We start from the raw sequence: 13,180 nt of genomic DNA, 5'->3' as shown, positions 1-13,180 counted from the left end.
ATACCTGATGTTGGAAATAAGAAATAAAAAGGCTCATCTCAAGCATGTTGGGTTGTGGAAGGAGCAGGTGCTCCAATGATGAGAGAGCAGGGGGAGAGGCAGGAGCTGATGGGCACATATTCCCAAAGCAAAACAATTCAAACACAAACAGTGAGTACTAACAAAGTATCAACAATGTACAATGCACAACAATGTGCACAATAGCTTCCAAAGTATCACAGAACCCAAACATGTTTCAATATTGGTCTTCTGAATGGTTTCCATGTTTATCATATAAAGCAAATGTTTAGCATATAAAGCAAATAAAACAAATTTTAAACACACAAATCAGATGTAACACTCCAGTTGCAGATAGGAGTCATGAGGAATGAGCACCAAATCCCTTGATGAACATTTGTTTAGTTGTTTAGTCGTGTCTGACTCTTCGTGACCCCATAGACCAGAGCACGCCAGGCACTCCTGTCTTCCACTGCCTCCTGCAGTTTGGTCAGACACATGTTGGTAGCAGGGCCGTCTAAACCAGCGCCATGGTTCAAAGATCCCTCCGGCGTCCCCACCGTTCCCTAGAGTTGATGACCTTTTATACCACTGCTGGCAGTTTTGCAGGGCTGGAGGAGGCAGGCAGCGGCTGGAGGGTGGCTCCTGCAGCGGGGAAGAGGCGGAGCCTGGCGCCCGTGCCTCAGTGGCCACGGCAAGCGAAGGCTTGGGGCGTGTCGCTGCTTCAGCGCGGCGGGCGAGGGTGCCACACCTAGCCTCTACCTCTTCCCTGGTGCCCATGCCTCGGTGGCCACGGCAGGCGGAGGCTCGGGGTGCGACGCTGCTTCAGTGTGGCGGACGAAGGCACCGCGACCAGCCTCCGCCTCTTCCTAGGCGCCCTCCAGAACTCTGCGAGAACTTGGCACCCTGGTTCTCTGCGCCACTTGCCTCTATGGGCAAGACGCCCCTGGTTGGTAGCTTTGAGAACACTGTTCAACCATCTTGTCCTCTGTTGTCCTCTTCTCCTTGTGCCTTCAATCTTTCCCATCATCAGGGTCTTTTCCAGGGAGTCTTCTATTCTCATGAGGTGGCCAAAGTATTGGAGCCTCAGCTTCACGATCTGTCCTTCCAGTGAGCACTCAGGGCTGATTTCCTTCAGAATGGATAGGTTTGATCTTCTTGCAGTCCATGGGACTCTCAAGAATCTCCTCCAGCACCATAATTCAAAAGCATCAATTCTTCGGCGATCAGCCTTCTTTATGGTCCAGCTCTCACTTCCATACATCACTACTGGGAAAACCATAGCTTTAACTATATGGATCTTTGTCGACAAGGTAATGTCTCTGCTTTTTGAGATGCTGTCTAGATTTATCATCGCTTTTCTCCCAAGAAGCAGGCGTCTTTTAATTCCGTGACTGCTGTTACCATTTGCAGTGATCCTGCAACCCAAGAAAGTAAAATCTCTCACTGCCTCCATTTCTTCCCCTTCTATTTGCCAGGAGGTGATGGCCATACCAAGCAGCTATTGTATATACATATGGTAAACAGCATTAGGGACAGGTTAATCCCACTGCATTAACTCAAATTGATCTCAGAAAACAGGGTCAGATAGTCCTCCAGACACTTCCAAAACTGTACTAATAGCAGTGCCAAGATTGGGATAAGTAGGGATGAGCGACTCTGTCAGTTTGGTTTCTCTCAGTTTCTCTCTCTCCTCCCCCCATCTTAAATTCAGTTCTCCATATTCCCACATTGGCTTCTGGCTTTCTTATTTCACTGCCCTGGGACAAATGGGAAGGTGCCATCTCTGCCCTCCCTCCGCCAAAGCCTCACTTACTGGGGTTGTGCACCAGAAGCTGCCACTCTAGTGGTGGCAGGGGCAGATGGGGCACCCACAAGGGTGCTACCCTGTGGGATTCTGCTGCCTTAGGTGGGTGCTCCAGCCTGCCTCATAGGCGGGGGAGCTCTGAACCTTTGTTACAATGGGCATTTTTACTGATTTGCCTGTGGAAACAGTACATCAAAATGCACATTTTGATATGATTCTTAAAATACATATTTTGATAAACTGACAAGATTCCCAGTTTAGATAATGAATAAAAGATGGTCTTTCAAGCTTTTTAAAGCATCAAACCATATCTAGGAGGAATGGACCCAACTCATGGACAATCCAGCATAACTGAGCTTCCATTTATGTGCTTGCACATCTGAGAAATGTGGCTGAACAGCTGTAATTGTATTTCATTCTGAATGTACATCTAGAATCCAGTGGAGCAATTTTCTCTGAAAAGCGTTTCTCCTGCCTTAATAGCTGTAGACTGATCAAGTAGTAAAGTGGGTTTTGAAGTTTTATCCCTTTACAATTTTCAGCAGAACAAATCACTTAGAAATTTCAAATTTCATTAATTAAATATGTGAGCAAGGACAACTACACAATGGCTGAGGTTTAATACAAGTCATACATCTCCTTCAGATTGAGGACAAACTATAAGCACGTCTATAATTTTTCTTCTTTGGATTCTGAGTGGAAAATGAAACATGTTAAGGCAACAGATTAAATAAAGGGTTCTGGAATGAGAAATATATTCCTCCTCTGCAGCAATGTATAAAAAGCACAAGACTCTAGAAGGTTTATGATTCTGTTTATCATAAAGTCTCATCAACCTTTGGTTCTTGTTATTTGTTTACTATGAAAATACAATAAAAGTTAAATCAAGGTTTGTATAGCCCTTAACTATTACTGTTGTCATTATGATGATGATTATCATTTATTTATTTTATTTCTGTCCTAGTTTTCCTTCTAAAGGAGCCCAGGGTGGTTCTACAATATCATGAATGCAGTCCATACATAATCGTTTTTTGTTGTAGTTGGCATCGGTCTGTTTTGAGAGACAATGGAGTAAGCCTCTTGGAGTGAAGTTCAACAGCTGCAATAGCAGCACCAAAGTGACCTCCCTGGGGCACAAGCCTGGGCAGCGTGTATGGAGTTCCTGAGCTGCTCAGACAACAAGATCCCCCCCCCTTCTTGGCCTCATTCATGTGGGCCAAAGGAAAGCAGAGCAATGCAATTGGCACCAGTTTGGTTGCAGGAGTTGCCAGAAGGAGGTGTACAAAGTACCACCCAAACATCTTTGGGACTACACTCCAGATTTGTGTACAGTTTACTCCTTATCCTTTTTTACTTCCTAAGATATTCTGCAAGACAGCGGAGGTTTAGGATCAGAGTTTTCCTTCTCTTAGATGAGCTACCTTCCCAGATAGACGAGCCCCATCTGCCCGTGATGAAGACACCTAAAACACCAACAACATCAGGAGTCCAACAACATCAGTAGGGGCACAGGTTAGCCAGCCCTGCTTTGCGGAAAAGAGAGACAGTGAAACAGGCAAAGACCACCTCAGGACCTGCTGAGGATGGATGCATGTATGTCGCCCGCTACAGGATAATCTATCAGCAAATGTTCTGGGGAAATTTTACTCTATTTATTTATTCATTCAATTTCTATATCGCCTTTCAACTGAGGATCACAGGACGGTTTACAATATAAAAAAACAAACAAAAATACATAACATAGTAACTAACAAAAACAACTACAGTACTCCCACCTCCAACAGTTTAAAAGGCCATAGACTGTTTAATTAGCCAAAGGAAAGGATTCTGGTAACATTTTCATATTTTTAAAAGTTGTTTTAAAAAGTTGTAATTTAACGACAATCCACAATGGAAGGGTTTATATCCTGAAAGGCAAGATATAAATAATAGTAAGATATTTTTTAAAAAACTTTTTTTAAAAAAATCCAATATCATAATGCCATTATAGAAATCTATGATAACTTGGAATATGGTTTAGTTCCAATTGCCACAGCTCAGCCAATGAACAACTCCCCTAGAAGGAAATGTTACATTTGGAGCTTTCTATTATTATTTATTTAAGGTGAGTTGCTGGGAGGGGCAATGACAGAGTTGTACAAAGTTATGCATCGTGCCCAGGGTTAACCAAGGAAGCAGAATGGTGGATGATTCGGGTCAGGCAGAAGGGAGTACAGGGTACATCTTTTCACAGTGCATAGTAAAACTGTGGAATTTGCTCTTAGAAGAGGTAATGATGCCCACCAACTTGGGTGGCTTTAAAAGAGGATTAGACAGATTCATGGAGGAAATTCATGAAAATGTCAAGGCTATGCATTCATAAAGTTAAAGTAATGATGTATCAAATAAGCAAATTAGTGTTATATCATAGCACAAATGTTCCATTCATGGGAGCCATAGCCATTCTGCTATGGTTACCCAACAGCCTTCTAGAACTGGTGACGTCATAAAGATGTTTGTATAAAGGATTCAGTTTGCTATTGCCATACAGGCAACACTAGCTGGTAAAAGTGGCCATTATGTTGCCAGTGGTCAACAAAATCCATTTTTTAAGAGCATAGAAGCCAAGCACTGGCTAAGAGTCAGTGTTCTTCCTTTCTAAGACTTTTATTTTTCCATTCTTTATTTTGGGGCATGAGTGAAGAGAGGGTTGTAAGTTGTGCAGATGCTATAGAAGAAGATGCAAATGCTGCTGGAGAAGAGCACACTTCTAGGTGTTTCCAAGCCTCAGCCTTGTGTTGCTGCATCCCTAGAAGGTATGGAAGGTTGTTTTTTTTTTTCACACAGTGGCTGATTTGTTGGAAGACAAAGTTTAGAGATGGTATTTCCCAGATAACAGAACCAAGAAATGTTTAGAGAGCCATGTATTCAGGAGTTCCAGCTTGGCCCTGAGACCATGGGTGTCCAGGGCTATGGGTGCCTTGCAGTGTGCATGGCCCTTATGCCAAAATCTGTGGGTGCCCGGCCCCTTCATGGGGAATTTTGTGGGTGCTTGGGTACCCAGGGCCCCAGGGAATAAGCACCTATGCATGATTTTAACAGTCTATAACAGAGCTTTCCAAACTTTTCATGTTGGTGACATGCATCCTTTCGTAACACACTAATTCAGTTTTACTAGCAAACCAGAGGTTAAACTAACGCCTTTCCAGTCCCAGAAGGAGTGTGGGCAGTGTTCGCACAACAGACCTACACACTGCAGCCAACATCCTAATGTGTTGTGACACCCAGTTTGGAAATCTCTGGTCTTTGTTAAGCACTTACAAATTCTTACAAATTTATAATTAGGCACACTGGTTGAGGTCACTGCTAGGCTGTTACGATATTAGGATACAGGGCTGAGAAGAGATCCTCATTTCAGTCCCTATTCATACCTTGTATGTTGACAGGCGGTTGTACTTGCCAGGGAGGAGACCCAAGGACAGAAAGAAGAAAAACGAGAAAAAGAATTATCCTGAGGATCTATCCTGTGATGTCACCATGTTTGAGCAAAGGCAGCAGAACATGGGTCAAGACTATTGGAACATGACACCTGCAGGTGACTTGGGTGTACAAACAGAGGCCATCAAGCCAACTTTGGCAACATGTACCCAGCCCTATGACAGAAAAATTCAAGATCCCCATATACCTGTGCCTTTAAGTGATATATTTTTGGAAGAAAAGCAAGGAGAATGTGATGAAAAAACAAGTGCAAATACTTTCCAAACGCCACAACAAAAGGAGGGATCAGATAATATAAGTGTATTATCTTTGGAAAAGGTAAAGAAAAGGATAGTGGGTGCAAAATTAGAGGGTGATCCCTCTGAAGAAGGGAAGGAGTATCTAATTATGGCAGCCGAAGACAGCAGAAAACATAGAAAATCTGAATTGCTGAGTGCAGTGCACCAAGAAGTAACCGATGAAAAGGAGCAACAAAAAGGTAGAGATCATGCAGGGATTATATTGGAAGGTTTGCCCTGTAAGAAGGACCAGAAGCGGAGTCACCAAGATGTGCCATTCCAGGAGCTGCAGCAGGCTAGAGAACTAGAACCAAACAGTACATTGACTGCCAATGAAAACAAACCTCAAGAGGAACAAAACGCAAGTATTGATTCCAAGGGCACAACTTCTTTGCAGGAACTGTTCAACCAACCAGCTGTGCCATGCAATGAGGAACAGCAGGTTGGGAGGCAACAACAACATGGTATGGGTATCACCCATACCATGGAGAAACCAGTGTTCTGGAGTCAAATAAACCCTGTATCTAAAGGAGATGTTCACAAGGAGGAGCAGGCTTACAAAGATAACACAAACCAGGAGGTACAACAGCCTGTGGAAGAAAAATACCCAGATATTTTGTCTACCATGTGTGGAAATGATGAACAAGACCAACCAAAAGTACAACAGCTTTTAGATTTTGTAAAAGAAACCTCCTCCAATGAGATAAATTTGTTTGACCAAGAAGACCAACTGCCTATTTTACCCAAAGCTATGAGCTTTCCATTGGAGGACACAACCTGTGAGAAGGAACAGGAAGACACACAAGCTGCCAGAAGTTCAACATTAGAGAGCTTTCTCAGCATGTCAGAAGATCATCAGTCTGTTCCCCACCAGATGGATCTACAAGTTGTTGCAAAAGAAAACATAACTACATTGCCCCTGGGTGTAGCTTGCACAATGGATCTGCAAAAACTAGCATATATAAACAGTTTGCCTCAGGATGTTGCTACTCATGTTGCAAAGCAAAAACACTCAGATGCACAGCAGCTTCTTTTACTGGAACAAATTAGCACACACCATGATGAAAAGGAAATGCAAGAAGGCCTAGATTATGCACATTCCAGATCTAAGGGCACTGCCTATACTGAAGAACAGGAGAAGCAAAAGCTCAATGCATCAGAACATACTACTACACTTCCTGACAACATAAGCTATGAGAAAGAACAGCAAAGACAATTGGACTGTGGGGATTCTGGGTCCGAGGGCACCTATGACAAGGAGGATCAGGACCATCAGGGTACTCTTTACTTAGAAGTGCAACGGCCTGAAGAACTGTGTGTAAGAAAGGACAACCTATACACTGGCAGTCTTGAAATACCCTCCCTGAATGAAGAGCAAGAAGCCAAGCACGATGAGAGCAAGGTGCATATGCTTGCTTCCTCTAAAGAAAACGCAGCAGCGCAGGAACAAGAAGGACAACCACTTCCTATGCTCCCACAGGCAGGATGCAACACAGAAGGGGAGCAACTGGAGGCATGGCATATCCAAAATACAACATCCATACCGTATGAGGAGCAGCAGGAAAGGGAACAACTGAACCTGGGCATGACCTGTGAGGAGCTTCAGAAGAAGGAAAAATGGGGTCTGTCAAGCACCACATTCCCTTCTACTACTAAGGAGGATGAGGGGCATATGTAAGGCGATCATTTCCTTCATTTGAGGCAAAATCCTCAAAATTACTACTTTTGCTGTCTCAGAAACTACCTCCACTGAAATATGAAAGCTGAAGAGATATTACTGCTTTTTAAATTTTGCACAAAGGTACAGTTTATATGTAGATTAAATCAAAAAGTAAACAAAATTGAAAATAATTGCTGTGGTTATGACTATTTGTTGAGCCCATTTGTGTAGGCTACTACAATGTTACAAGGGAACTAAATGTTAAAAGGATCTGGCTCAGATCAGTGGGAAGCTTTTGGAATATAGGTATGGAGTTTTTACTCAGAGGCAGTAACTAATGAGAAAAGCTACAAACCCATAATACTACTAGATTTTAGCACACTAATGTTAAGAATGATGGCCAATCCACTTGCTACGTAGTTCTAATGTGTTAGACCAGGGGTCAGCAACCTCTTTCAGCCGTGGGCCGGTCCACCGTCCCTCAGACCCATTGATTTGGGTCAAATGTAATCACCCAAAAGCTTAGTTTCTATAGAAACTACTAGAGAGAACCATGTTTTCAGTATACAGAGAAGCTTTAAATATGACTGTTCCTACAGGTAAGAACCATCCTTTAAAAATTCCAGAATATGATAATCTATAATTCCTATTAAATTAGAACTCAGAGATATAATCTAATTAAACAGTGATATGCCTTTTTGGGAAACACTTAAGGAAACCACTTTTAGTAGGTTGCTTACTATCTGAGTATTTTTTTCATATTTATTTTTGATATCTTTGGTATTACCTATAGCCGAGATAAATAAACACACATGATGATACCACAGAAGTGGGGATCACTCACACATGCTTAGGCCTCACTGTGATGAACTGAAGCAGGTGGGAATTATTTCCTTATTGGAATGTTTGCAGTTATTGATAGCTTCCATTTGATCACTGCAATGGATTGATTTGAAGTCATGTTTGCCCCCCCCCACCTGTCTTTTATTTTGCCTGGCCTAGCCTGAATTTTGTCCAACCAAAGGTGGCAACCCTAGCCAGTCCATATCTCACAGGAATGTTGTAAGGATAAAAAGGAGTGGGTCACACATGCTGTCTTGGGCTCCTTGGAGGAAAAACAGGATATAGATGAAAATGCTACTACAGTACTAATTTATCACAAAAGTCAGTAAAAGCCCAAGGAATCAGGATGTGAATGTTTAACGAAATTTTGTCATGAGAACAAAATTAATTTGGTTTGCACGCATGACCCAACATCCCTATACAACAGATGTGTTCGGTTTAAATCATGTTGAATAAAAAATATTTAAAGTATTCACAACTAAAACAGCTCCTGCTGGGTTAATAGAGTTTAAAAGAACTGCTATGAGAGTGCCTAGAATAAAAATAAAACACAACTGTTCATAAATAAGTAGAATCCATTTCACACTTTATCCCTGGAGACAAGAAGTTATGAGCTCAAGATTTGTTTCTCCTTTATGTGAAATAGCTCATGCAGTTTGGATTTTGGAAAATAACAACAACATTTGTGCGACTTTGTTTCATATTTACACCTGCCAGGTATTTGACTACAGGCTTATTTGATTTCTTTGGGAAGATTTTCACTCCCCTGGTGTGTGAGTGAAGCAATAGCAATATTGTGAAATTTGCAAGTATCACATAATGTGTTTATTATGGCTATTCCTCTGTCACGGCAGCCAAGGAACCCCTTTGGGGCTAGATAAAAAGTTTGCCAAAAATAAAATTCAAATATCCTTTGAATCAAAACAAGATAAAAAGAAGATCTACGCCGCCACTGTCAATGCTGCCACTTCCAAAACATATGCTCCAATAAAACATGAAAGCTTTGGGGGCCTGCTTTTTGCAAGCTTCAGTAGCTTGCACTTCCTTCCCCTCTCCCCCCATGATCTATTATTAAAATGCATCGCCTGAATTTGCGTACTAAATGGCATGCTACACATTCTCAATGATCTCCAGTTTATTTAAAGGAGCATTATCATCTTCAAACATCTTATTAGAGAAGATGGATTTCTTTATCCAATGCAGTCATTTTTTGTGCTATTTGTTCATACACAAGACACCAGATATAAGGACATCCAGCAGAATGTCTGACAATGTACAGCAATAATCAAACGAATACAAAAGGGAGGCACAACTGCCAGAAAACACTCAGGTGCCAGGAAATCACCCCACCACCACCACCCTCTACTCAACCACTAGCTGAGAGCAATCCCTTCCAATGCTGACAGTCCTCACCACAACTCAGTAGGGGGGGACCATAACCTGGGAAGGCTTGGAACTAGCTGAAGGCTTTTGTTTCATTGTGATCTTCAGGTGTTGTATGCCTGGATCAGAAAATAAACTGGGGCAGGTTTGCCCTTTCCTACCATGTTCTACACATGAACCTTTTTAAAGAGCCCTGTTTGTACCCCAAAAGAGATGCAACATTATGAATAGCTAAAAGTGCGTTAAAGGCTTTTAAAGTATAGGTGTGGATAAGTGCTTAGTTCACACGAAGACCCATTAAATAAATAAATAAATAAATAAATAAATACATCTAGCACTCTTTCAGATCTCCTAGTCTGCACAATGGCACAATTACTAGTTATTATTATATCTTCTGTGGAGAATATTTAAATACATAATTCTCCTTGATGTGTAGATATTACTCCTAAAAAAACCATTCTGAAGGTTGATCAAGAACACACCCTTAACTGATATAATCAACTCTAAGCTGTTATACAAACCTGCTTAATGTATAACTGCATCATTTACATTGTATATGCTTTTTCTTGGGAGGTGGGGATATACAGGAATTGTTTGTTATAAGTATTTTCAGAAACTGACTAGATCACAGACACTTGGGCCACCATACTACATAATAAGAGACTGCTGGATCATGCTAATGATGCATCTTGTCCAGCATCCTGTTATCACAGAGGCCATCCAGATGTCTGTGGGAAGCAGCCCCAGCAAAATCTGAGCACAAAAGCACTCTCTCTCCCCAGCAACTGGTATTCAGAAGCACACTTCCTCCAACCAGAGACAGAGTGGCGCCATTATTGCTAGTGGTCACTGATTGCTTTATCCTCCATGAATTGTTGGTGGCCATGTTGGTGGCCATCACTCACTCTTGTGGGAACAAATTCCATAGCTAACTATGTGCTGTGTGAAGAAATACTTTCTTTTTTCTGTCCTGAACCTTCCAACATTCAGCTTCATCTGATGTCTCCCAGTTCTAGTGTTATGAGAGACGGAGAAATATTTTTTATAAAACTCTGTTATGTCTCCCCTCTTCCTTGCCCCAAATATTGTAAACTTTCCTCATACAGAAATGTTCCACCCTCTTGATCATTTTGGTTTCTGCTTAATCCTGTAAGCAACTGTCTCATTTTGGTTTCTATTGGTCTCATTTTGATAATCTTGTAAGCAACTGCCTCATGGTAGCAAGTGTCTCTCCCCCTGAATTAGGAACAGATTTAGGAGCAGATTTAGAATTCAAAAATTAGGGACAATCCAGAGTTTGGAAGAAGTCTGTTTATAGGAACATAGGAAACTGCCTGGCAGTGGCTCTCCAGCATTTTACATAGGAATTGTTTCCATCTTTACCTGGAAATGCCAGGGATTCAACCCAAGCCTTTCCATATCTCAGTGGTGCTCTATTAGTGAGCTAGAGTCCTCCTGTTTACAGACTCTCAAGTTTGAAAATGAGACCTTCCCCCATACCTTACTTTGTGAAGGCGACTATGCATTTGTGAGTTAAACTTTAGAGCTGCACCCCTTTCCCCACTCTCATTCTTAAATTCCACAAGTATAAAGCTAACTCAACTGTACCATATACCTGGATTGCACCCAGTCAACTACAACAAATGCTCTTTCAGAAGCCTAGTTACCTGAAGAGAAACTATTCCCATGTCAATTAATTTTCTCAGACATGATCAAATAAAGTGAGCCCCAACTTTTTGGGGTGAGCGTCTTTCTTCAGAATTCCATGTAATGTCCATGATAAAGATAGCAATATGCTATAAACTCTGTCCACTGAGATAGGAACTTGGTGTTATTGCTACCTGTCTAATCCATATATTTTCCTAAACGTTTGTGGTACTAACAGATAGTCAGGCAATTGCAACCCCCCCCAAACACCCACTTCTTTCCATGCCTCCCACCACTGAACCCTAGGGAACCAGATTTTGACAATGGGTGTTTGATTAATCACAGTTGCATCGAAAGAGGTAAAAGAACATTTTAAAATGTTGGTATTTGTTCCTAAGCTACTACGGGGATTTTTTTGGGGGGGGGGGAATCAAAGCCTTCAAGAACAACTCCTAGTACCTTCCATGAGACAGAAATTGGAGACTTAGATTTATACACACTTAATAAATAAGTAGAACATTATTGGTTTATTACTTTTCACATAGCTGTTCCAAATGTTGCCCTGTGCTCCAGTTAGACAATAATGCAGATTGCAGAAAGATTTCTTTTCGGCAAGATAATGTTATCCAAAATACTTAGAAAATCCATTCTATTAAAGAAATGCAGCACTTCAGCAAAAAACACAGTATTTAAATGCCTCACTTAATTTTATCACATTCAAATCAGAAATGAGTTGAGTTAATCATATGTCCGACTTTTGTTCCCTTCAGGCAAAAGCAGAAAGATTTCTATTCTGGCATATGCACTAACATTCACAATGTATTTGGTTTTACCTTAGGAAGAGTGAAATTTAAAAGCTACCAGCATCCTTGTGTGTATGTGTGTCACAAATAATCTTGAATGTGGGAGTGCCTGAGAGCATCAAGAGTACAAATCGTCCTAAATGCACCTTAAAAGACCCATCTGGAGGTGCCCACAGATATCTTGGAATTGTTGTTTTCATCTGTCTGTTTTGGGAGATGACGGAAGAGTGCACCTTTGAGGGTGAAGTCAAACTGTTGAAGAGTTACAGTGCCTGCTGTGGCTGTAGAGAGTGATACAGGAGAGACACCTTTGTTGCAGCTGAGACACATGAAGGGGTCTAGTTGTGATGATGCAGGTGTACTATGGTGTTTCTTCTTTCTAAGCTCCTCCCAGTGACATAGCTGCCAAGTTTTCCCTTTTCTCGCGAGGAAGCCTTTTCAGCATAAGGGGAAATCCCTTTAAAAAAAGGATAACTTGGCAGCTATGCCCAGTGAGCATTCCTCCTATGGTCAGTTCTGTGGATACACGACTGGACTAGCTCTAGACACTGTGGTCATCAGCAAGGGATTCTCACGGGTTCATTTGACCCAAGCCAATTCACAAGTGATAGCACTGACCCTCTTGATGAACTGTAATTCAGCAGTTTCACACTGAAGTTTCCCTTTGAAGTTCCTTTGTTTAAAGATAGAGACTTAAAGGTAATTTGAAGAGTAACCTGAGAGTTTGAAATGTCTCCTAGCTGGATTTTAGCTAGTTTTGCCATTTCTGATGCCAGATTTGGATCAGTTGATTTTGTGTGTGTACAGACTGGCCTGTTTGTCCTAATTGGAATGCAGAAGGGCATTGCAGCATAGCTGTCACGTTCTCCCTTTTTTAAAGGGAAATTCCCTTATGCTGAATAGGCTTCCTCGCGAGAAAAGGGAAAACTTGACAGTTATGCATTGCATTGCAGGCAGATGATGGCATACATCACAGTAGGTAAATAAACCTCTGATTTCTGGATGACATTATTAGACGCTTTAATAGTGTCTATATCTAGCAATGCCATTCAAGGACTGCCATAGGAACCGACCCAGACCCTGCAACCATCATCTGAGACCCTTCTTTGTCTGCCTCCTCCACGAGAGGTCTGAATGGTGGCAACACTAGAATGGGCCTTTTCTGCAGTGGCTCTTCATTGTGGAATGTTTTCCCCAGGGAGGCTCGCCTGGTGCCTTCATTATCTTAAGGCGCCAAGCAAAAACATTCCTCTTCCCCCTGGCCTTTGGCTAATTAACAATGTAC

The 13,180-nt window shown here is 41.8% G+C and overlaps 1 protein-coding gene across 1 annotated transcript; it reads left to right on the top strand.

Moving 5' to 3' along the window:
- The first annotated feature begins 4,477 nt into the window (after window positions 1–4,477).
- On the top strand, window positions 4,478–7,237 carry LOC118093948 (uncharacterized). The gene is made up of 2 exons (XM_035133813.3): window positions 4,478–4,599; window positions 5,230–7,237. Exons 1-2 carry the CDS (start codon window positions 4,478–4,480, stop codon window positions 7,235–7,237), a joined length of 2,130 nt encoding a protein of 709 aa, XP_034989704.3.
- The last annotated feature ends 5,943 nt before the right edge of the window (window positions 7,238–13,180 follow it).

Source organism: Zootoca vivipara, chromosome 5 (genome assembly GCF_965207765.1).
Source record: "Zootoca vivipara chromosome 5, rZooViv2.hap1.1, whole genome shotgun sequence".
In the NCBI taxonomy this organism is placed as follows: Eukaryota; Metazoa; Chordata; class Lepidosauria; order Squamata; family Lacertidae; genus Zootoca; species Zootoca vivipara.
The sequence above is the reverse complement of the archived record's forward strand: the minus strand, read 5'-3'. Positions and strand labels throughout refer to the sequence as shown.